Source organism: Plectropomus leopardus, chromosome 17 (assembly GCF_008729295.1).
Source record: "Plectropomus leopardus isolate mb chromosome 17, YSFRI_Pleo_2.0, whole genome shotgun sequence".
Classification (NCBI taxonomy): domain Eukaryota; kingdom Metazoa; phylum Chordata; class Actinopteri; order Perciformes; family Serranidae; genus Plectropomus; species Plectropomus leopardus.
In genome coordinates this window covers 11882543-11904694 of record NC_056479.1, presented here as the reverse complement: position 1 = coordinate 11904694, position 22152 = coordinate 11882543, and the positions used below count along the sequence as shown (strand labels likewise).

The window sequence follows — 22152 nt, the reverse complement described above, 5'->3', positions numbered from 1 at the left end:
TCATTGATGGTTTAATATTTCATTTGCAATTATTTTTTATAATTCCTCCTTTTATTGCCCATTAAATATCAAATAATTCATAACTTTGTAATTTAGTCTATTTATTTATATTTACAGATTAATCAATTAGTTACAAACAAACCTATCAATGCCTGTTTTATTGAATAATTACTTGTTAATTCATTTATTAAATGCTTTATTACAACTTTTGTGACACTTGTGGTCCTCCATACATTTGAACTCTTTGTCTACCTTATTTAGTTTCCTGAAAGTGAAGGCTAACAAATATCAACTGGTAGTGTTGCTTACATCATAACTCCTGTCAATCATTCACAATTAATTACATAATTTTATTAGTTCAAGTCATCATGGGAACTATTCAACTGAAGCTAATGGTAGGTCACTGTTTGTGTTTGTGTACCTGCTCTGATAAGCTCCTGTCACTTGAACACACCACTTGCCAGCTGACTCGCACCTCCTCTCCAGCTCATTCATTGGCCTCCGCCGCGGAGCGTCAGCGCAGGGGGGGCGGCCCTGACAAGGAGTTTATTGTCAGGAATGTGTAGTAGCAGTCAAACTAATTTACCGCACCGACTGTGCCTCACTCCCGCAGGGCATCATCCTCTCGTTTGGGACGCGCGTACTGGATTATCTCCCGGTGATTTGACACAGCTGCTGCTGGCTCTGTAATCGACTTTTTATTTTTATCATGCGAGTTTTTACTTGAGAAAATCGTCTTTGTTGTATTTTTTGTTTGTTTTTGGTGGAGGAAGATTGTTTCGATTTCAGCACGACTTCAATGCCAGATTCAGCAAAGATGAGCAAAAACGGAATGGTGACAAAAATCCACACGAGGATAAGATCTGACCCGTTCACAGCCAATTATGAGCTGGTCGGCAGAGAGCTGGGCAGGTGAGTGTGTTTGCTGCAGCGTTCATTGATGAAAAAATCCCCGTGCTGACTTTGCTCGTGCGCTGGCGGAAATTGGAATTTGCAGGAATATGTTGATGAGCTTATGTAAATCTGATAATCATATTAGATTTGCGCTCTGCACGTGCTAATGAGAAGCGTGTTAATTGAATATTTCCAGTCCCGCATTCCAGCGCCGGGGAAAGGCGCAGATTGGAGACGCGCTTTGGCACGCGCAACGGCAATGCGCTTTTGTGCTTCTTTCGTGATGGTTTGTGAAAAGTTTTAGGACTTTCTGAAATTTCAGTTAAGAAATGAGGTGGTTAGTAATGACTTATGTGAAAATGCCAGAGTCAGAAAGTTTTGTGAGATGAGGAGGATCTTCACACTATTATTATGTGTATGACATCTAAGGGGTGAAAGTATATTTTACTCTGGGTTTTGTGGTCTGTGAGATAATGCTGCATGTGGTGGTGAAAATGTAAACTTCCCCCAACACCAGGAGCTGAACTTGGAGTAATATTATTGTATCACAGTATGAGTGATGAAGTCTGAGGCAAATGAGACAATAATATGACAGTGCCCCCTACTCTTCCTTGATCATATATTTCTGAAGCTTTTACTCATATATTTTCTCTTCAGTCTTTCTTTAGCCAAATGCATTTCAAACTCACAACAGAAGTGCTGCAGTATTTAATCGGGGATTCCCAAATGTGCCCGATTATAATAACTTTCCTCAAAAAGCATCCTGAATTAACACAATGATCTGCAGTTGACTTCTTGAGTTTCACTTAACTCGACAGCTGTTTCACTGCCGTTTGTGCCAATTCTGCATCTGTCTCCATAACTCTAATCTTAACTGCAGGGAGCAGTGGGACAGCTTAAATAAAGAGTCAGTTGGTAACAGCCAGTTTTCCTTGTCAGACACCCTGGGACATCCTGGGACAGCAGCCAGAACCTATGGGGGGGGATGGAGTATAAAGTGTAGCAGCCTCTAAATGCCCCCTGTCAACCCTTCAGCCTCCTTCCCTCCTCTTCCCATGAGTCCGACCCGACAACATCCTGAGATCAGGCCTCATAATCGCATTAAGTGCAGGAATGTATGCAGTGCTGGATGCCAACAGATCAGCTATATAGTCTGTATTAGCAGACATGTTGGCCATATTAGATCTTGTGAGTTTAAAGGAGCTATAAGGCTCATTGGGCTTATTTACACAACATTTTCATAATCAAGCATCTGTGCGTTGTGAGTGATGGTCCCCTGCAGAGGTGTACACAAAAATGTGTTGCGGCCAACTCGAAAGCAGGAAGAGGAACTCACGTTGTGTGTCGGTCTGTCTGTGAAACAGGCAAATGAGAGCAGTGAGGGCTGTCATATCTCATCGTGCTTCAGACATGAGTCAGTGCCCCGCTGAGGGAGACAAAACGCAGACTCCACAGGAAACCCAACTTCTCAATCAAATTATCACCATCTCCTGGGCTGGTGAGGAGTTAGTTTTGTGTGTCACGGTGAAGTTGATGATTGATGACAGGCTCTACCCTGCAAATGAGCTGTTTGATCTGCATGATTGTGTCTGTAGATCCAGACAGGATGTTGAGAAAGCACTCATTAGAGTCTGACTTTGAATTTTTGTGAAACAAATGTGTAGATTGTTACATTAAAGCACTGTGATGCTACTAACATGGCAGAGTGTGAACGCAGCCGGCTGGAAGATGGCTGTGTTTAGTAACCTCTGACCTCTTGTCAGCCTTTCAAAGGGCCTCCTGTTGCTCCTTTCCGAGGCCAGCGGTCATTCCTTTTCACTCCGTATGTAGTTCCCAGCCCACAGCGAGCTGCTCTGAACTTGGCTAATTAAGGATGAAAAGGCTCTGACGGGTTTTGCCTTTTCACTATGAACAATGAGTCGTCACCATTCTGTGAGACCCGTGGGGGGTTAAAAAGAGAGGGACCAGGCCTCACAGCAGCCAAGGCGGTAGCCAAAACAGAATCAAGCTCCGGCCAGACCAGTTGCTGTTTTTGGTCCGCGGCACAGTGGGCTTAGAGTAACGCTGTGTGGGAAAATGACCGGCACCATGCTGACCAGACCTTTCTGACTTCATTTAAATTCTGCCCAGTTCTCGGCCATCTTTTCACATGCACTCCTCCTCAGCCCTCTGTATTGTGTAACTCATCAAAACGCTGAGATGTTAGTTGGACGTAGATGTCGAGATGTCTGTTTTAGCTTAGGCTCCAACCTGACTGTAACAGGAGTGACCCCCTGCCTGGTCTACCCAGCCATGGTCAGGTGGGTGGTCCTGCTCTCGGGGCTGCTGTGTCAGCCGACTGGTCAGCTTTTGTACGATTGTCAAAGGAAAGAAGCAGGCTCTGGCCGAGGGTTTGGGCGGAGGTGTCAACACAATCCCATTTGTCCCTGTAGCTGTCAGCTGTGAAGAAAGGGAAGTGGACAAGGCCTCATTATCAGCCTGGGAGGGACGGCTGGCGATGGTGGTCGGCTTGACACACAGAGAGGCAATTCTGCACCCATCGGACATCCTGCCCACACCCACCGCTGACCCTTAACACTTTTATGAATCCATCAGTGTATATGCAGAAAATGAGCATTTAAAGTAGATGTTCTTTTTCTTGATCTCGTGTTTTACCAGTGCATCTCTTTGTAATTGCTTGACCTCAGCTTTATCGGGTCCCTGCCCACTATTTAGCAGCTCTTGCCAAAACTGTCAGCCTTATCTGCCTCCCGTCAGACCCTCCTGAAGGCTAGAGGAAGAGGAGGAGAAAGGGGGAAATCTCCACCAAATGTCTGCTGACGCCTCCTCAGCTGAGCATGAATAGCGGTGACTGTACTTTCAAATGATGCCACTTCACCTTCTTATCTCTGAACTGTTTTTTAACCTCGCCCACAGTGTTGCACTCGTGGCTAGTTGGCGGGCTTTTCCAAACGTCCTACACTGTAATCTAGGTTTCACCTCATAGCAGTTTAACTGTCAAAAGTGTGTCCAGTAATTTTAGCCTTTCACTCACTGCAGTTTGAATGACCTAAATTTAATCCCGTTGGCTGCTTGGACACAGAACAGAACCATCTCTGACCAAATCTATTTGAAAAAGCCAGTAATGTGGTTGCGATTACTCTGTCTCCTCACTAATCACTCTCTCTCCCCCCCTCTTTGTTTCCCAGAGGAAAGTTTGCGGTGGTGAAAAAGTGCATCGAGAAAGCAACGGGGAAGCAGTACGCTGCCAAGTTCCTGCGAAAGCGACGGAAGGGCGAGGACTGCCGCATGGACATCTTAAACGAGATCGCCGTGCTGGAGTCAGCCAAGGCAAACCCCTATGTGGTGGCGCTGCATGAGGTCTACGAAACCAACAACGAAATCATCCTCGTTCTGGAGTGGTAAGACAATACTGCAGACACTACAGAGAGTTCTTTGAAAGTTCACATTTGAGCAGACTTGTCTGTCACCCCAAAGTTTGCTCAAAGTTTTGTGCACACAAACTTCCACCGCCATGGATCTGAGAAGAAAGTGATGGCGGTAATCTAATTGGCCTTTTAAACTTTCCTCACTTGTCAGTGTTTGAGCCATGCCAGGAAAACTGGGGATAAAATGATTAGGGCCTCAATCATTAGAGAGATGAAAATCCTTTAATCATCACTCCTTGCTAAAAACTTTCCATGGTTGGAGTTTTTCTCATGCAGCATGTTTGAGTGATTTGAGGACACCAAAGTGAAAAACTCCCGAACATATTTATTCATTTCTACCTAATGAGCAACAATCTTTGAACCAGAAAAACCACATACACCCGTCATGCAACATCCTTTGTTTTGCATGACGAGAATGTCAACGCTTTAATGTGAATTGTCAGCCTATATCTGTCAGTCTGATCTGTAAAAAGAGCCGTCCTGGCTTTTATGTGCTGCAGAGAGTACAGCTGCATGTCATTCAAGTCTTTCTCACCTCAACAAAAAAGGAAAAAAAAAAAAAACACGTGTGAAATGCATAGCGTTGCACAATTGTGACACGAGCACAGCCTTAAATGGAAATTCTCACTCTCTGTGGTTCATCTCGTTGCAGCCTCGACACCTCGGTTTCTTGTTATGCGAAATATCTGTCAGAAACTGTTGCTTTAAATGTCAGCAGAGCTTCATCGAGCTCACTGTGTGAAAATAACAATATCAAGCTACAAATGAGTCAGTTTCACCCCAGTGTGAGAACTGCTCCAGACTCAACACGCAGGTGAAGCGTCCGGCAGCTGAGACGAGCTGCTCGTTCAGTGACCCGGCGAGGTCATCCCGGCTGTCTGGCTCTCGTCTGTTGTGGTTGGGTGTTAAATGACATGATGCATATCCACTGACTGCTCTAATGACGGCCTCTAATTAGGATTTGGAAAGGATACTTAGCATTTTAATTGCCTCACTCGCCTCATTACAGGGAGATAACACGGGGCAATCACGCTTGAACCATGTTCTTCTGACCCTATGCCTGAACTGCTAAGGCAGGAAGCCCTCCCCTCCCTGGCCCTCGGTGGTCATCCCCATCCCAGACATGAATGCCTCCTCAGAACAAAGGTCTCTCTGTGCAGGGGGGCTGTGTTTGACCTCTGACTGAAGTGTGAAAGGGGAAGTAGCACCACAGTTCACCCCTGCATGCCTGCAGAGAAAACATAGCAGGAGGTCAGTCGGCACTGGTACACAGCTCCTCTTCAGCTTCCAATCAGAGCTGGGAGACTTTGAGCACATGCACAATATTTTAGCACTTAAAGTTTTTAAATGTCAGCCCTTTTTTGAGTCATTATGTATTGCACCATCCTAAAAGCTGCAGCAGCACTCACAGCGAGCACCAAGAAGCTCTCTGACCTCAGCATGAGTTTCAAGAAATGCGAACCATTTTCCATTTCCTGTGGGTTTAAATGTAAGCAGCAAGCAAGGCTCCCAAAAGTAGCACACACCACCACGCTGGTCTAAAGTGTTGTGCACACACATGCACACACACACATTTCTCGTAGCCACAACCACATCCTTGGTAATGCCAGAAAAATGGTAGCGAGAAGTTGAATTCTAATCATCTTTGAGAGCTCCAGCGTGCGTCAGTACCGCAGAAACCCCCAGCATAATGACTAGTTTGAGAGGTGGTCACTTTGATGAAAAATGAAGGTGCATCACTTTTTATGTGTGTGTGCGCAGTAGCTTTGCTTCCTGGAGAATTCATCACTATGAGGGTGATCCAGGAAGCACAGTCTTTCATTTCCTGCTTTTCTGCACAAATGAAAGTGTACAGTAAAAACAAACTTGCTAATGCATTTCAATTCCAGGAAATGCAGCCAAAGTGATACAACAAGATACAACATAAATGCCAGGTGCTATGTTAAAAGGCTTCAAGTTCACTAATGTGTCATTTATTTCAAATCCATGTTGAGCTTAAACGGACAGAAAAAAAATATTAGTTTAAATATACACTATATTAAGAGTATTTTCATTGCTTTACCCTAATGTCAGACAATTAAAAATGAAAATGAAATCGCTATATTGCTCTCTTCAAAGTCAGACTCCGTTGAGAAGAACTGTGATTTAACATCACTGAACGCAGGAGATGCTGGTGCACAGCTACCTCAAATGGTTATTTTGTTTGAGTCACTGTGTGGCTTTTGTGTTTAAAATTGTTTGTTTGGACTCACAAAAGACACACAATAAGTCTAACTAACTGATCAGTGCAGTGGTAGACCAGCAGCTCTCATATTCAGCGAACTAAAATTACCATTTTTGTCAGTGGAATCTGGCAGTTTTGACAAGAGCATAGATGGGGAACTGATGACGTTAAATGCTCCAAACTTGGGGCATGCCGATCCATCTGCTGCATGTAATGAACTGACAAAAGATAAGTACCTAATACAGCCCCACTTCAACTGAACTATCCCTTCCAATGTGTTTTTATCCACAGTGTATCAATTCAGGTAGATATATTTGCAACTTATGAATCTTATTTAGCTTTCAGCATCAAGTCAGGTCATTCATGCATTTACCGTCATACTGGCGTTTGACTCCTAACAGCAAACACACATTGTGAGAATAAACATTTTTGCTTAACGATATAATTCCCCTTACTGTGGCATGACTAATTTAATTTAGGAAATTTAATTTAAGATTTTTCCAATTCCTTTTTTGACCTTTTTTAGTTCTGAGCGCATTGCCATGTTTCTTTCCTCACCTTTTTAACATACAGTAACCCAGAGCACTAATGACCTCACCGGCCTTTAATCGGACTACACTGGAGTACAAGTGCTGTCCAGAAAATTCAGCCAACAAACAGGTTGGACTTGAGGAAAGTGGTTGACCAGGTTCTAAGGTGACGTCCATGATTGCTCAGTTGGTGGTCAGCCAAAAAGGGCTTTGGCCAAACAGGTTTTACCCTCAGAAACCAAAAGGAGGCTTTAAAATAGAGAAATGCTTACCATGTTCTCAGCTCAGTTTAGCTCCTCCGTGCCCACACTCATTTTGGCTGCAGCGGGTTTTTTCCTGCAGCTTGGAGCATGGGAGGACGTCTCCTACGCACTAAAGTAATGTGTACATTAACTCTCCTGCAAGGAGGAAGAGCGTAGAGACAACATTTAGACTTCAGGGGAAGTATCGGATCATTCCTAAGTGCTTGGCCAGAATGTGTGCAGTCTGTTGAATTTAAACAATATGGTCTTTATAGAGATTTTAAATCCTCCCAGGCGCACTGCTGACAACTTAATGAAGCTTTTGAAGCACTTTGTCATGTCAAGCCGTTAATTGTTCAGACAGGTACGCTAACAGTTCAAGTCCATGTTGAGTTGGACACACTCAAGCTCAAGTTCATTTTTGATTCACCCAGTTCTCAACATTAAAAGCAAAAGTGGTCGTCAAACCTCACTCATGTTTTTCATTTCCTGCCCTGAATGAAAACGCTAACACCAGGCCTGCTTGCATTAAGTGTGCATGTGTACATCAATGTAAACAGATGAGTTCAGTTTCAACATTTGTCTCTGCTGCTCTCATGTTTGAAGCAAGCGGGGTAGGTGGCAGGTCAAGTATTCAGTGCTGGCAGCAAAACAAAAAAATAAGATTTTATGGACCAATGACGGATATCCCCCAAATCCCAAAAACATGGGTGTTATTTTCACAGCTGAAGCTAGTAAGGAGCGCAGCATTAGGAAGCTAACAGCGGATTGGGCGGTGCAGGTTATGTAACAGTCGTGCCCAGGGCCCTAGTCACAAAGTTTTTCCCTCTGAAGATAAAAAGCATGTGTGCCATCTAAATCCCCCACACATGGTTCTAGTTTTTTTGGGGGGGTGATCTGTCAGCTTGAGGCATCGATCTGACTGATGGAGCACCAACATAAATCCACCATGTCTCCACTTCACTGAACGTTGTTACACAAGCGCAACAAGATCAGGCAGGAATCTGACTATTCCTTCCACCAAAAAAATGTGAGAAGTCACCATGAGTTGTCTAATTATTGAATTCCATAAAAGGCTAATCCCTTACACGTAAGGTGTTTTGACCAGACAAACAAAAATCTATGCAGGCTGAGGCTCATACAGCATCTAGTTACCAATTTTGCATTGCTCCACTGCCACCTTCTGTGGCTGTTCCTTTCTACTACTACTACTACTACTAAGTTTTTAGGCTTTTAATTAGTTGGTTAGTGTTTGCTTTGTTTTGATTTAGTAGGTTAACCTGGTATCAGGTTGTTTAAGACCTTATCTGAACCTGCTGTAAGCTGATATGACCATTCTTATCTCCTGTAAAATTCCCAAGAAAGGGAAGGTACATGCGCAGGCAGGGTACCTAAAACTATATTGATTCATACAGTGTGTAGATGTGGATGGACTTTGTGCCTCCAAGCCAAAGTACACTAATGAGAAGACAGCTTGTTACGTAATTTTAAAGAAATTGGAAATGACTGGTTTGTTTAGTCAAATTGTCCAAAAATGGGACCAGTAGCTATTGTCCGCTTGTGTGATTCAAACTGAGAGGAAGGGTGTGTGTGTGTACAGTTTAAGTTGCAATTTATTATGATAAGTTAGTGAATAATCAAAAATGAAAGTGAGCCCAACTAAACTCCACTGGGGTGGCAACACAGTTCTTTTCTTCTCATCTTGTTATGTTTTCTCAGTTTTCCTTCCTGTGCTTTCCTTCCAGTGCTGCCGGTGGCGAAATCTTTAACCAGTGTGTAGCCGATAATGACGAGGCCTTCACAGAGAAAGATGTGATCCGGCTGGCCAAACAGATCCTGAGTGGGGTGGCCTTCCTGCATCGCAACAATGTGGTGCATCTGGATCTGAAAGTGAGTACACTGAAAGGTTATATGAAAATATAGGACAGTGTATTCCCTCGAGTTGCAGGTTGGAGATATGAGATATGATTTCTGTTATGCAACAAGCTCAGTCAATGTGGCACGACCCTGTTCCCACGAGGAATTAGACAGGAAAGGGAGACTACTGAGCTATCATGTTTTCTTTAATGGTCCCTGAGGTAAAAAGCCGGCCATCATTGAGGTTTTCCTTCTATCTCACAAATTAACCAAGTATCTGCTTTCTCATTACACAACTCCTTTAAAAGCTTAGGCGGAATGTACCTAAGAACATTTACTTAAGTACTGTATTTAAGTACACATTTCATGTACTTGTACTTTACTTGAGTCTTTTGTTTTCACCCCACTTTGTAATTTTACTCCTCTGCATCTCAGAGGGAAATATTGTTCACTTCATTACATTTATCTGAACTATTTGGTTACTTAACAAATTTAGATTTTTACATAAAAAATATGAGAAGGGTGCATGAAATATGATGCATACAGCTGAAATGATTAATCACATAAGTGATCGACAGAAAGTTAATTGGCAACCATTTTGATAAACATTTATGTAATTTTCTTTTTTGAATGGTTTGAGGTTTTTTTCTGAATTGGGTACTTTGGCAACTTTTTCAATAAACACTAATTTCCTTTTACTTAGTAACATTTTTAATGCAGGACTTTTTCATTTAAGTGAGTGTTTTCACAGTGGGGTATTAGTACTTTTACCTAAATAAAAATAACTGAATACTTCTTCCACCACTGTTTAAAAGTGAAAAAGACATAAGGTCTGTGTAACCCAGAATGAAGCACAGAGCCGTGCCAGTGGTTGGCAGGAATATCCTACCTGCATTCGGTCTCATCTGATTGGCTTAGAGGATGATCTCAGAGGAGCAGCTCGATGCTGACTGACAAAACCAGACCCCAAATCCTCTTGGAACCAGTTACCTCAAACTGCTTTGACTCATTCACAGTGCCGTGTAATTAATGACCTCAGATGTCAGACCTCAGGCTTCTCAGATAATCATTATGTAACATACCTGCGTCTAATCTCCAGCCCCAGAACATCTTGCTGACCTGTGCCAGACCTCTGGGGGACATTCGCATAGTGGATTTTGGCTTGTCCAGACGCATGGACAAAATCACAGAAGTCAGGGAGATCCTGGGAACGCCAGAATATGTTGGTGAGTGTCGCTTTTAGCCCCCAGAATCACCTGTGTCTTTTCAATGTGAGTACCATTTATCAAGAATAATTGGGGCCATGTGTTTCTGTTGCAGCACCAGAGATTCTGAACTATGAACCCATTAGCACTGCGACAGACATGTGGTAAGTGTGCTACTACACTTAATGACACTATTTCCACTCATTTAACTGGATGTAGAACTCATTTAGTCTGCTTAACATCTGAGAAAAAAGACGTATTCAGGACAGTGACATCACCTCCCTTAACATGCATAAGACAGTCTAGACCTTTGACCACAAGATCATCTTTTCTACGTACTTGCAGTTAGTTAATGAGTAACCGCAGCACAGTGGAAGAAAGCCAAATCTGTCATGTGGCGCAAAACACATTCCGTAACGTTCAAAGATGACAAATGGCCTCATAAACATTCCCTTTTTTCCCCTCCTCTACAAGGAGTATCGGTGTCCTGACCTATGTCATGCTGACGGGCGAGTCCCCCTTCCTGGGTGGCGACAAGCAGGAGACATTCCTCAACATCTCCCAAGTCAACGTAGACTACTCACAGGACACATTTGAGGGGATCTCTGCCCTGGCAGTTGATTTCATCAAGTCCCTGCTGGTTAAAAACCCCAGGTAAGACAGTTTACTGGGAAGATGGAGATAAGATCTAATTCTTGCTAAAACTGCAGTTTCCGTCAGCATCATTTTGAGCTGATTTACACACAAAGGATGTGAGTCAGGTTCACATCGGCACGGAAGTACATTTGCATCTGTCTAAATGAGTGTATGTGGTAACAAGATTTGCGTCACTTAGACACAAAGTCATTTCCTTTCTTGCAAACGGTGGCTGTAAACTGACCTCATTTTTAAAAAAGAAGAGACTTGCTGTCAATATTGAGTTGAGAATTTTGACATTACACCAAACACTGACGCATTAGCTTTGTGTGTCACCATGTTGAAGAAAGAAAGCTGTAGTTGGTTATTTACATGGGAAAGGAATTTTAAAAAAAAGTCAGCACACTAGACTTTGCTTCCATGAAAGATGATTTTATTTGTATAAAAACTTACTTTTATTCAAATAAGTTTTTGTCAGAATTTATGAAATTGACAATATATCCAGACACCAGTACATAAAGCATATAATCTGTAAAAAAAAAAAAAAAAATCACGTTCCTCTCCTTGGTTTCTCCCTAATGGCATTTGCTAGAATCCACCACATCTTAACAAAAACAACCAATAAGAGCAGGCAAATCTCTAACGCAGCTGTCGATCATGTCATTCACTGCCCCTAAACTGCAGTCAACTCTCAAACTAGGCCGTGCTGATAAAATATGAATAAAGACTCTGTTACTGCATTGCCCATTTCTATTCTCAAATGTTTTCAGAAACATATTTTAGTGTATTGTTTAGCTGTAAAATGGAGAGATGGTGACCTGGTCGCCGAGTTGACAACAGTCAAGCCAAAACAAACCCACCAGCAGGAGGAAATGCTCTTATTTAACAAATATCACTAAAAGTTGTTTTTATACAAGTTACCAACTGTAACTTTAAACTATGGTGATTTTCAAGGGATGTTATGTAACCACACGTCTGATGAATTTAAATCTAACCCTAATCCAGATTGAGAGGTCCAACACTGAGCTCGTACTTTGTCACCACAATTTGTTGATGAAAAGTAGCAGCAGCTTCTGTCTCACATCCAGAGCCCTGATCTCAAGTCAGTATCATTTAAATGCAGCACATACTGGTAGAACTGGAAAAAGTGGAAGATTCCTCAGTGTTTGAGTAATCGACAAGAGACGGAGGGGGAAAAATCTTGAGAGCAGAAAGTGTTATTTCTTTGCGGTTTTCCAAACCAAATGTTGAAAAGGAATATGGCCGCCGTCTTTGAGATTGAGTGAATCGGATGATCCGGGCAATCCGTCGGTTATGTAAACTCTCCGGGAATTTCCACTCATCCGCAGTGTTATTGTGTTTGTGTGTACAGGAAGAGAGCCACGGCAGAAGAATGCCTCAACCACTCCTGGCTGAACCCGCTCCCCCATCCCCACTCTCACCCGCACCTCCACACCAGGTTGCCCTCATCTTTGGATGAGCCAGAGACAAGTCAGTCGGAGTCGGAGCCCGAGAGCCCGGCTCCCTCCCCTGAGCTGGACTTGATCGGGTCTTACCTCACATGCCCGGGCCAGGGTGGGTTGAAGACGGGGCGTGACGCCTTCTCCTTCAGTGAGCCCCCCTTTCCAACGCGGCCTGAGATAAAGCAGGAGCTGATCTGCTGAATGACGTTTTGCAGAGAGACTCAATTCAAACTCCACGGAGCAGACGCTGAAAGCCAGCGAGCCTGCAGCTTCTTGGTCCTGATCTGACTCAGAGCCGTGCTATATGGATGCTGTAAGCCTGCCGCTGGCTGCTTCTACTGCTGTGATGTCTGCGAGCTGGGCTGTGTGTAGTTTAATACCTCTGAGTGTGTGTGAATTCTTCCCCGTGCTGATTTATGATTGTACAGAAGGAATGTGAGAGGACTAAAGATGCGGGAGAGAGGCGTGGGAGAAGGATATTGTCGCAGGACTGCACTGCTGCCTTTAAAAGTGACACAGCTCAGTTTAACACTGTGGCTAGTTCACCCCTGCACGCACACTGGTTTTTCTTTTCACCCAATTAGCCTTTTGAACTGGGTTTCAGAGGAGAGGCGGCCTTGGGAAATGACTTCACTCACTGTGTGTGCTCACATCAAAACAAGTTCTGCTTCAGCTGACCCAGACATACCTTCTGTGATGAGATTTTTTGAAGGAAGTGAAGGGTTTTGACAGATGGTTATACTTAAGGAATTAAAAAAGACTTTTCCGCTGTTTTATGTTTATTTATGTGTGTTTGTTGTACCACTTCACCCCCTTAAATACACAAAGCCACATCAATGTCTTGAGTTTAAGTTGGAAATAGTAGCATTCTTGTTTTTTTTTTTTAAAGGACAATCTTAAGCACTTTTTATTTTGTTATTGGACATGCATTTTATTGTGAGGAAACCAAAGGCTCATCAAGTGCAGTCAGCTGTCACAAAATGTACTGTACATATTAGCAATTTTTCACCACCCACAGTTTTTGAGGGGGTTTTTTTTACATAAAGTGCCACTTTTTCAACCTCACTTCTGTGTTCATTTTACAGTTTTGCTTTGTCGGCGATTGCACAAGTTGCACAAGATTTTTGTACTTAACTGCAAGGTTGCCGTAAGATTTCAGGCTCTTCAAACTTTGTGAAAACAGTCTTTTGGAAAGAGGGAATGGTGGGTGTTGAAAGCGACAGTTCAGTTTTATTATTATAATAGATGAACAATGACATTGTCAACTGAAGAATTGTATTAATATGTCATGTTTGCCTTCAGATGCTCGGGAGCAGAGAACTTGGGAGGAATATCTCAATAAAAAGTACTGAAATGTATATCGTGTGTTATAGTATTAAGATTAATCTGAAAAAAAATTGTTTGTTTTTACCAGTGTATGAACGTTAACATCCATATCTTATTTTGTATGTTAACTTTGACTTATTCCTGTTGTTTTCTGCTCATGAATTTCAGGCAGGTTTGCACTTGTCCTTGTGGACATATGATATAATGAATAAATGTTGTTGGCATGCGTTGCAAAATGTAACAAAGTAAAAATACAGGTGCATTTTGTATCAAACTCTTCTGTATGTGTCGGTTATTGTTTTTTTACAACAACAATAGCTATGAAATTTTTGTTTTTACAAGCAGTTAAATTAGCTTTTCCCTTTCTCATTTAATTTAAGGGTTCATCAAAAACTTTAACAATGACAATGAACTTTAATAATGATTCTAGATTTACACATAGCAATACAACCAAATCATGGCTTGTTTTTGATGTCTGTCAGTAAATTGCTTGCCTTTAAAAAAAAAAAACAAAAAAAAAACTGCCATGGCTCCGGGGATGGCAATGGCTGTCATTCTGAAATATCTCAACAACTGATGCAAGGATCGCTTTGCAATTTGACAGACATCCACGTGCACAATGGATAAGTCCTATTTGGCGATGCACTGAGTTTTCCAGCAGGTCAAAAACTTAATTTTTCCTATATTTTTGGTCATGTCTAATTTGCAAAACTTCCAACATCCTCATAAGGTTCTACTGTACTTTGATATTAGTGCTTATGCACAAAGGTTAACATCCTTGAACTATAAGCACTATAAGAACTATTTCAGCATGTTGGGATTCTCTAAATAAAGTTTCAAAGCTGCATGCTAGCATGTTTGTAGACCATAGACTGGCTGTAGGCAGCATGACGTCACCCATTGGTTGGTGGACTCCCATTTTGAAGCTTTGAATTTGTCATTTTGGCTTTCGCCATCTTGAATTTTTGAAACCAGAAGTGACCATATTTGGACAAGAGGGTGGAGCTGTGGAGGAGCAATGATTGGATCTAAATCATAGACAGGATAGAAAGTATATGTAAATTAAATGAGTTAACTAAACTTTTTTGCTAAGTACCCCTTTAAAGTATCACTGATGAGTGACTTAACCACAGATCAATATGCCATGCTCAATAAGAATTTCTAAAGGCGTTAATTGGTAAACTCTGTAGTATGTTATAGTAAAAAGCAACAATAGAGGGACTTGTTAATCACCTTGTGACTTTTTTTGCTTTTTATCATCCTACCACATATAGTTATCCCTTTATCCGCCTCACTATCCTATAATGCTGATGATAAAGACAGATACCTTTCCGTGTTTCTGATAATCTGGTGTGGATCACTCACCTGCGTAAGCAGTCAGGAATGAAAAGCAGATCTAATACCAAAACAGATTACCAGGTGACATGAGAAGCATCTGCTTTTCTTCTCAGCATGTCTATTTAGAGAAACAGAGTATCATAAAGAAAATAAAAGTCCTCTCTGGAGTCAGCCTTCCATAAATATCCAGCAGACTCTCTGAACAGGAAATGCCAGCATCCTGGGAAGAGGAACACAGAGTAAAGCTTTCCACTGCAGTAAAATCTCTTTCTCTCCTGCACACATTCTTGTGCTTGTTTACTTGTGTCAGGTTAAACAATATCGCTTCCCTGACAATATCCTGAATTCTTGCTTTAATGTGCTCTTCCTCCTACAGTCGGCACCAAGCCAGTTCAGGTCTGTGGTGGCCAATGAGGAGAAAGCAGGGCTCCCTGCAGGGTCCTGCTCCGGTGGCTCTTGGCTGGACCGATCGCTTCCTCTAAAGAAAATCCTGCTGCTGCGTGGAGCTGAGGAATGCCAGAAATGTTCAGAGCTGGCCTCCTTCCTTTTTTCAAACGTCGTCCTTTATGCATGTCTTCCCTCCGTGTGGGGTTTGTTTTCTCAGTGGGAGGTAGCATTGTTTCCATACAGCACACACACATAAACATACGCAGTTATTGAAGTGGTTGATGAAGTTCCTGTTTCTCAGAAGGACTCTCAGGATCAGTTGATGGACTTTGATATTTAAGGTGACCATTAGAGGATGATTGAAGACAGATGTGGGGCAGATTGTGTTGTAAAAGAGCACTTGGCTCCTACAGATCCAAACAAATACAAAGAGTGGTCGAAAGGTTTGATGTGACATCCAGATAACCTGCTCTTAACAATCTCTGTGGAGTGAAACTAGGGTCTTGCTTAATGGGTTTTGTAGATAATCAAGCAACAAATCCTGCTTTTAAACATCCCGGTGAGGCACATTACTTTGAAAAATCCATTCGTCTCTCTTGAGTCTATGTAGTCAAAACAGATAACATTAATGTAACAAATACAGATTTTTCTTGCACTATATGAAACCTGGTGTTTGACATCTGCTGGGCTGTAAGACGTCTTTGCTGTAGGGGACGTCAGCAAGCGTTTCATCTCATGCTAATCGACCACAGACAAGTCTGTCAGCGCCTCCAGCCATGACACATTGATCCCTTGAGGTTTGTGAAAATCCAGAGCTGGGATTTGAAAATGTAAACCTCTTGGGAAGCTAGAAGCGTTACATTCTACACTGTATAGGTCAAAGCGATCAGTTATATAACCAAAAATTGTTGACAGCAGGGTGAAATTTTTCACTGTGGCCTTCCTCTCTCCATCTATGGGCCACTGACAGCTTGGGAACACACTACACAAACGGTACTGTGACTTTAATCAAATATTTGTTTATGTAAAGCACTTTTATTCGTCATAGTCAAATGATTTCTGTTATCTAAGTGAACCGAGAGAACACGTAAGGCTTTAATGGAGTATGTATTGTTTGGCACACATTGTGATACTTTGTGTTGCACTGCAATACTTTGTGAATCATTCCACCTTATGATGGTTTTTGTGCCACTTTGTAGAAAATAATTTGGCCCTTTCGTGATGTCTGAACTGGAATCCATTTGTCTTTGTATTCTAACTTTGTTACACACAGATCTACACACATATGAAAAGGATTAGACAAGGTGTTCTCAAACCAGTAGATGGTTTACTGAACATGCCAAAAGTGTTAGTGGCCAACCTGGCCTTCCACTCAAAAATGTGACTCAAATTAAAATATACCAACCAGGAAGAGACTCGAAATGACCACAAAGGAACTGTAAACAGACACAAATCACTATAAAAAAAAAGGGCAAAACAACCAGAAAGATATACAAATCTTCTACAAAGATAAACTAAAAAACTACAAAGAATAAAAAATGACAAAAAATACATACAAAACAACATCTAAAAGACGCAAAACTACAACAGCAAAAAAAAAAAAAAAAACACAAAGCGACACAGAACAACTAAAAGAGACACAGAGACAAAATAACCACACAGAGACAAAAACTACTGCAAAGAGATACATACATACACACACACACACAAACACACACAAAGAGACACAATAAAACTAAACTCAAAACTACAAACAAAAAGCAAAATCATGACGAAGTCTGTGTGTTTTGCTCCTATGAAGGACAGGTGGAGACAACTTTTACATATCTGCACCCCTTAATCCCCCCAGTTCTCTTACCCACTTTGTCAAATACTTGGTCAGTAGCCTTTGTTGTCAGATACCAACACACAAAGGCTGCATCATTATTAGGTGCTCTGAGTAACTGATGTTCTAGAACGAGAAAATCTACATATGGTAGTGGTGGTGAATGGGTAAAAAAACCTACAAACAAACTTTCACCCAGATTACTGGTGTTTGTGCCTCACATGAAATCAAAATATTTCAATATTTTAATTTTCCAATTTCTCATAAGTCTAGCCAAGTACTTTTGTTATCTAAATCTAAAAACAAAGTACACCTATGTCAGTCTATTTTAAAAAGAGACTGTATCCATGTGACAAGCGGTACATCACCTCTGAAACAGGCGTTTAATTTGAAATGATTAACTTTCTTTTGTATGTCATAAAGCGACAGAAATTTTGCTTTGACAAGGCTCAGCATCATCAAACAATGTACATTTGAAGCATCTTTTCAAACGGCACCCGGTAGCTCACCTGGTAGAGTGGGCGCCTCATATAAAGAGGCTAACAAGGCTAAGGAAAACAGGCAAAAAACATAGAACCTTAGAACATATTCAAAACTGTGCACACACACATGAAATTGAACTCAAACTGTTAAAGTCAACAAGAACAAGGTTAACAGGTCATGGTATAGTGCCTACTGTATTTCAAGGCAACTAAAGATTCTTTGTGGAAAAAAACAGTGTTCGTGTTATGAGTGGAAAGTGACGGTTTATCCCTGAGCCTCTAATACTACGCTATGGAGATACCTAGAGCATCACAGTTTAACGCTAGGGGCACTGACTAGGCGTCACTATATGACAAGTTGTCAGTGAGAATGTGTTGGATTACAGACACACGTGTTGTTTCTTTCAGTTTCCATCACTAGTTTGACACAAATGAAGTGTTCCTAGCTCCTCGTAACATTCCTCTCCCTCCTTCATCCTGACCGTCCGCTCTGTTTGTTTCTCTTCATCTCCACTAACGGTCATGTTTTTCGCTCTCCATGTCTCTCTCAATCTTACTATTTCTAGATCTCTTTCAATGCACCAGTTTTCTCAGAAGTAGTTCCCCTCGCACCTTACATAACGGGGAAATTCCTTAACGCTTATGTTCCTGATTATACTGCGGAGGGTATACTGATGTCAGAGAACCCAGGAGAGTGTGTGTGTGTGCATAGTCTGAGCTCACCTTTACACTGTAACTATATAGGTCAATGATCTAATCAAATCACTTTTATTTCATCTCTTTAGGAATCTGCTAAATTGACATCCTGAACATTGACCTCTCAGTCACTCCCTCCACATCAGTTCACTCCCGTTACATTCCAGCGTTGACCTTTAAAATCTTTAAAATCCATGTAAAGCCCACATAAAGTGCAAGAACTAAGGCCTCTTAATGCTGATGGATATCAGAGGCTGGTACAAGTGGACATTAAATGGACGAAAACAAGGACAGAATCCTCAGTGTTACCTTGGACTCAGAGCCAAAATGCTGTAGTATTTCATAGAGATAAGACCAACCATGCCAAATCAAAGCCTGGCTGAAATTCTCCATGATCACTTCGATGTTAAGTGGGACAAACGATGGATATTTCTTTCTCTCACGTGTCCCTGCAATGCTTGAAAAAGAAAAACAGAAAGACAGAGAACTTACAGAAACACTCGTAACCACTGGTAATATGTTTCTCATGGCGGTGCAGTCATAGCAGCAAGGGAGGCAAATGCCTTTGGTTAAGCAGAGCTATTTATTCTGTCCCTGGAAACGGTTGAAGAACAACAAAAGTATTTTCAACAAAGAGTAGCACGACCTGATGCTGCTGCCTGTTTTCCTCTGTCTGTGGTGACTACATGGGGGCACTACTGGCACACACTTTGTACTCAAAAAGCTGCACAATAGGCACACTCTGCTCAGAGAGAACTTTTCAACTCAAAAGCTGTGTAAGGAACCCAACCAAAACAAGGGACATTGCTAAGTTAATCCTTAAAAGGTTCAATTTCAGTGTGGGTAAGCTCATGGAAAGAAACAAAAACACTGCCAGTTCTGTTGTTTGGATTTGCAGGACTTGGTGCACATGAATGCCCACTCACATGTACTTAAATTGCAGTTCATACACACACACACACTCGCCAGAGTACCCGCAGTGAACTCTGTCCGCTGACTCGCTACAATCTTGGGACGGAGTCCAGGTTTTCAGACTGACGGGGAACAGATTCTGGTGGTCTGGATCATTTCGAGCGCTTGATTTTCAGCCCGCAACGCTCAGCTTGTTTACTACGATACTGGATTAGGGAGTTATTTAGAGCACCCACACAGACACACACACACACACACACACACACACACACACACACACACAAACTCACAGACAACAAGTACCTACAGTCAGGATTAAGACACATGTCTTACTCTAGTATGGTGGCTGACAAGGGCGAATGCGCCGCAGTGTCCCAAAACATTACTATGAGGAGATACATGTTGCAGTTTCACAAACGATTTTAGTTGTAAAAAAACATATATGAAAAACCAATACAAACAAAAAAATTGAAGCATGGTACAAATTAAAAAAAATGTATGAAAAAACTTGCAATAATAATAATAATAATAATAATGATTCATTTTATTTATGTAGCATCTTTCACACATTTACAGCAAACACCACTCTTTCAAATACAGAAACAATGCAAAATCCAAAACACACACAAACCTCTAAAACAAATGCATAGAAAATGCTGCACATCAAGTCAACACAATTGAAATTCGCTGTGCCTCTAGGGGGAGAGTTAAATGGATCAGCTTGATTTTCAACTCCAGAGAAAGCAATCGGATGGACAAACAGTGGTGTAAAGAGGCAACATAAATAGATATGCATTCTTTTTCCAATCTGCCTTGTCTTTTATGATATTCTGAAAAAGCAACAGGTTTACATAGCTACTTAGCGCACATAGTGCTCCCTCTAGAGGCCCAGAAAACTTCCTTTGAGTTGACTGGACTTGCTGCGTTTTTCTGTTGCATTTGTTTAAGGTGTTTTGATGTTTTGAATTTGTATCGTTTCTGTATTTGCAACATGTTTGCTATTAATATATCCACAGCTGCTTCAACTCTCTCTGAATGGAAATGTTTTTTAATGTTGCAGCAATTTTGCCTCTGTCAGCTACTGTAGTACTCTAGGGCATAGCCAAAGTTAAGATATCAGTCTACTTTTTTCCGTCTTTCTTTAACTGCATCCATACTTATTTATAAAATAATATGATTATCGCAAGTCATTTGTTTTTGTGTTAAACACACAGATAATATCAACTTTGACAGGCAGCTCTACTGTTTTGAAGAGACATTTAGAATTCAAATGAGCATTTAACAAGACTGAAGGTCTACAGCCATTCTTGTGACTCTATGATGCTAACATGTTCATGACGACAAAGTTTAACAGGTGTGACCATGTTCACCATCTTAGTTTATCATTTTAGCATGCAAACATGTGATAAATAGCCCTTAACAAAAAGTATGAGTCACCAGTTTTCTAAGTATTTGGTCATAAACCAAAATATTGGACATTGTGAAATTATGACTCAATAAAAACACTGGATGAAAAGTGAGGGGATCACCAAGTTCTTACAATTTATACTGAGGAGAACACGAAGTTATGTACAAAATGTTATGGCACCGATTAATATTTTGCAAAACTCCTCCTAATGGTGGTGTTAGGGGAAAAGTCCGCTTAAGTGATCCTCTGGGAAACATGAATATCTGTGCAAAATTGCAACACATCCAGTAGCAGCTGATATATCTTAGTATGTCTGTATTTGTAATAAAGGCTCTCTTTAAGGTAAATTTTGTTGGTTTGTGTTGGCAGTGTGAGCTGCCACTTGTTGACCCGTCAGTATTATGAGCTCTGTCAGTGTGACGAAAGATTTTGAGACGAAGAGAAGCAAAAATGTCCCTCTCAGTGGAAATTGTTTGTTACCTCCAGGAATATTTTCAAGCTTTCCTGGAGCCTGGAATAATAAATTAGTCAAAAAGTCATCTGTCACATCCTTTTATGTGATTCTCACTTGGTTTTTTTTTCTCCTTGTTTTCCGTTTCTAACGGCTTTTTGTGTTACGTAACTGTCTTCCACAGAGGTATGGAGATGTGTGCATGTTTGCGTGTGTGCATGTGTGTTGAACATCATCATGCTGTCAAATTTTCATATTGTCTAATGCTTCCTGATGTAATCGGCCAAATCCGAGTGTGAAAAAAGTGCCTGGAAACAATAGCTGGGGGTCAGACAGGTCGTGGAAAACTGTTTGAAGAACAATGTTATCTGGAGACCTGGTAATAAAATCCCAGTGGTGTAGAAAGGTACAAGCCCTTTGAGTAAAGAGCGGCTTCCGCTCTCCCAGACTCACCTGGGCTGTCTATTAACCAAATGGACCTGCCTGTCAGTCACGTCTGCATGAAAGTTTACCCCTTCTGTCAGAAGTAATAATTCTTGATGTGTCAGCCTGTGGCAGTCTGTTCTGACAGCATGGCAGGATTTATTTCTACTGTGTTGCAGATGAATGTCAAGAGAGATCAAGACCTAGAAATATTAGTGAGAACACATTGTCTCAGCCCTTTGAACACTGAAACGCAAACAAGATACCATAAATCCACACAGCTACTGTAGGTTGGTGGTCCACCACTTTGATCTGACTAAAATATCTCAAAAACTATGAGATGGATGGTCATGAAATTTTGTGCTGACATTACAAAATATTTTCCCATAATTCCAATCTTTATTTGACAGTACCTTCTGTTAATT

The 22152-nt window shown here is 41.4% G+C and overlaps 1 protein-coding gene across 1 annotated transcript; it reads left to right on the top strand.

Annotated features, from left to right (window-relative positions):
* Nucleotides 1-592: 592 nt before the first annotated feature.
* stk17al (serine/threonine kinase 17a like) lies at nt 593-14079 on the top strand. The gene is made up of 7 exons (XM_042504882.1): nt 593-912; nt 4083-4295; nt 9064-9208; nt 10275-10401; nt 10496-10544; nt 10855-11034; nt 12389-14079. The coding sequence occupies exons 1-7, from the start codon at nt 800-802 to the stop codon at nt 12678-12680; spliced, it is 1119 nt and encodes a 372-aa protein (XP_042360816.1). The 5' UTR covers nt 593-799; the 3' UTR covers nt 12681-14079.
* The last annotated feature ends 8073 nt before the right edge of the window (nt 14080-22152 follow it).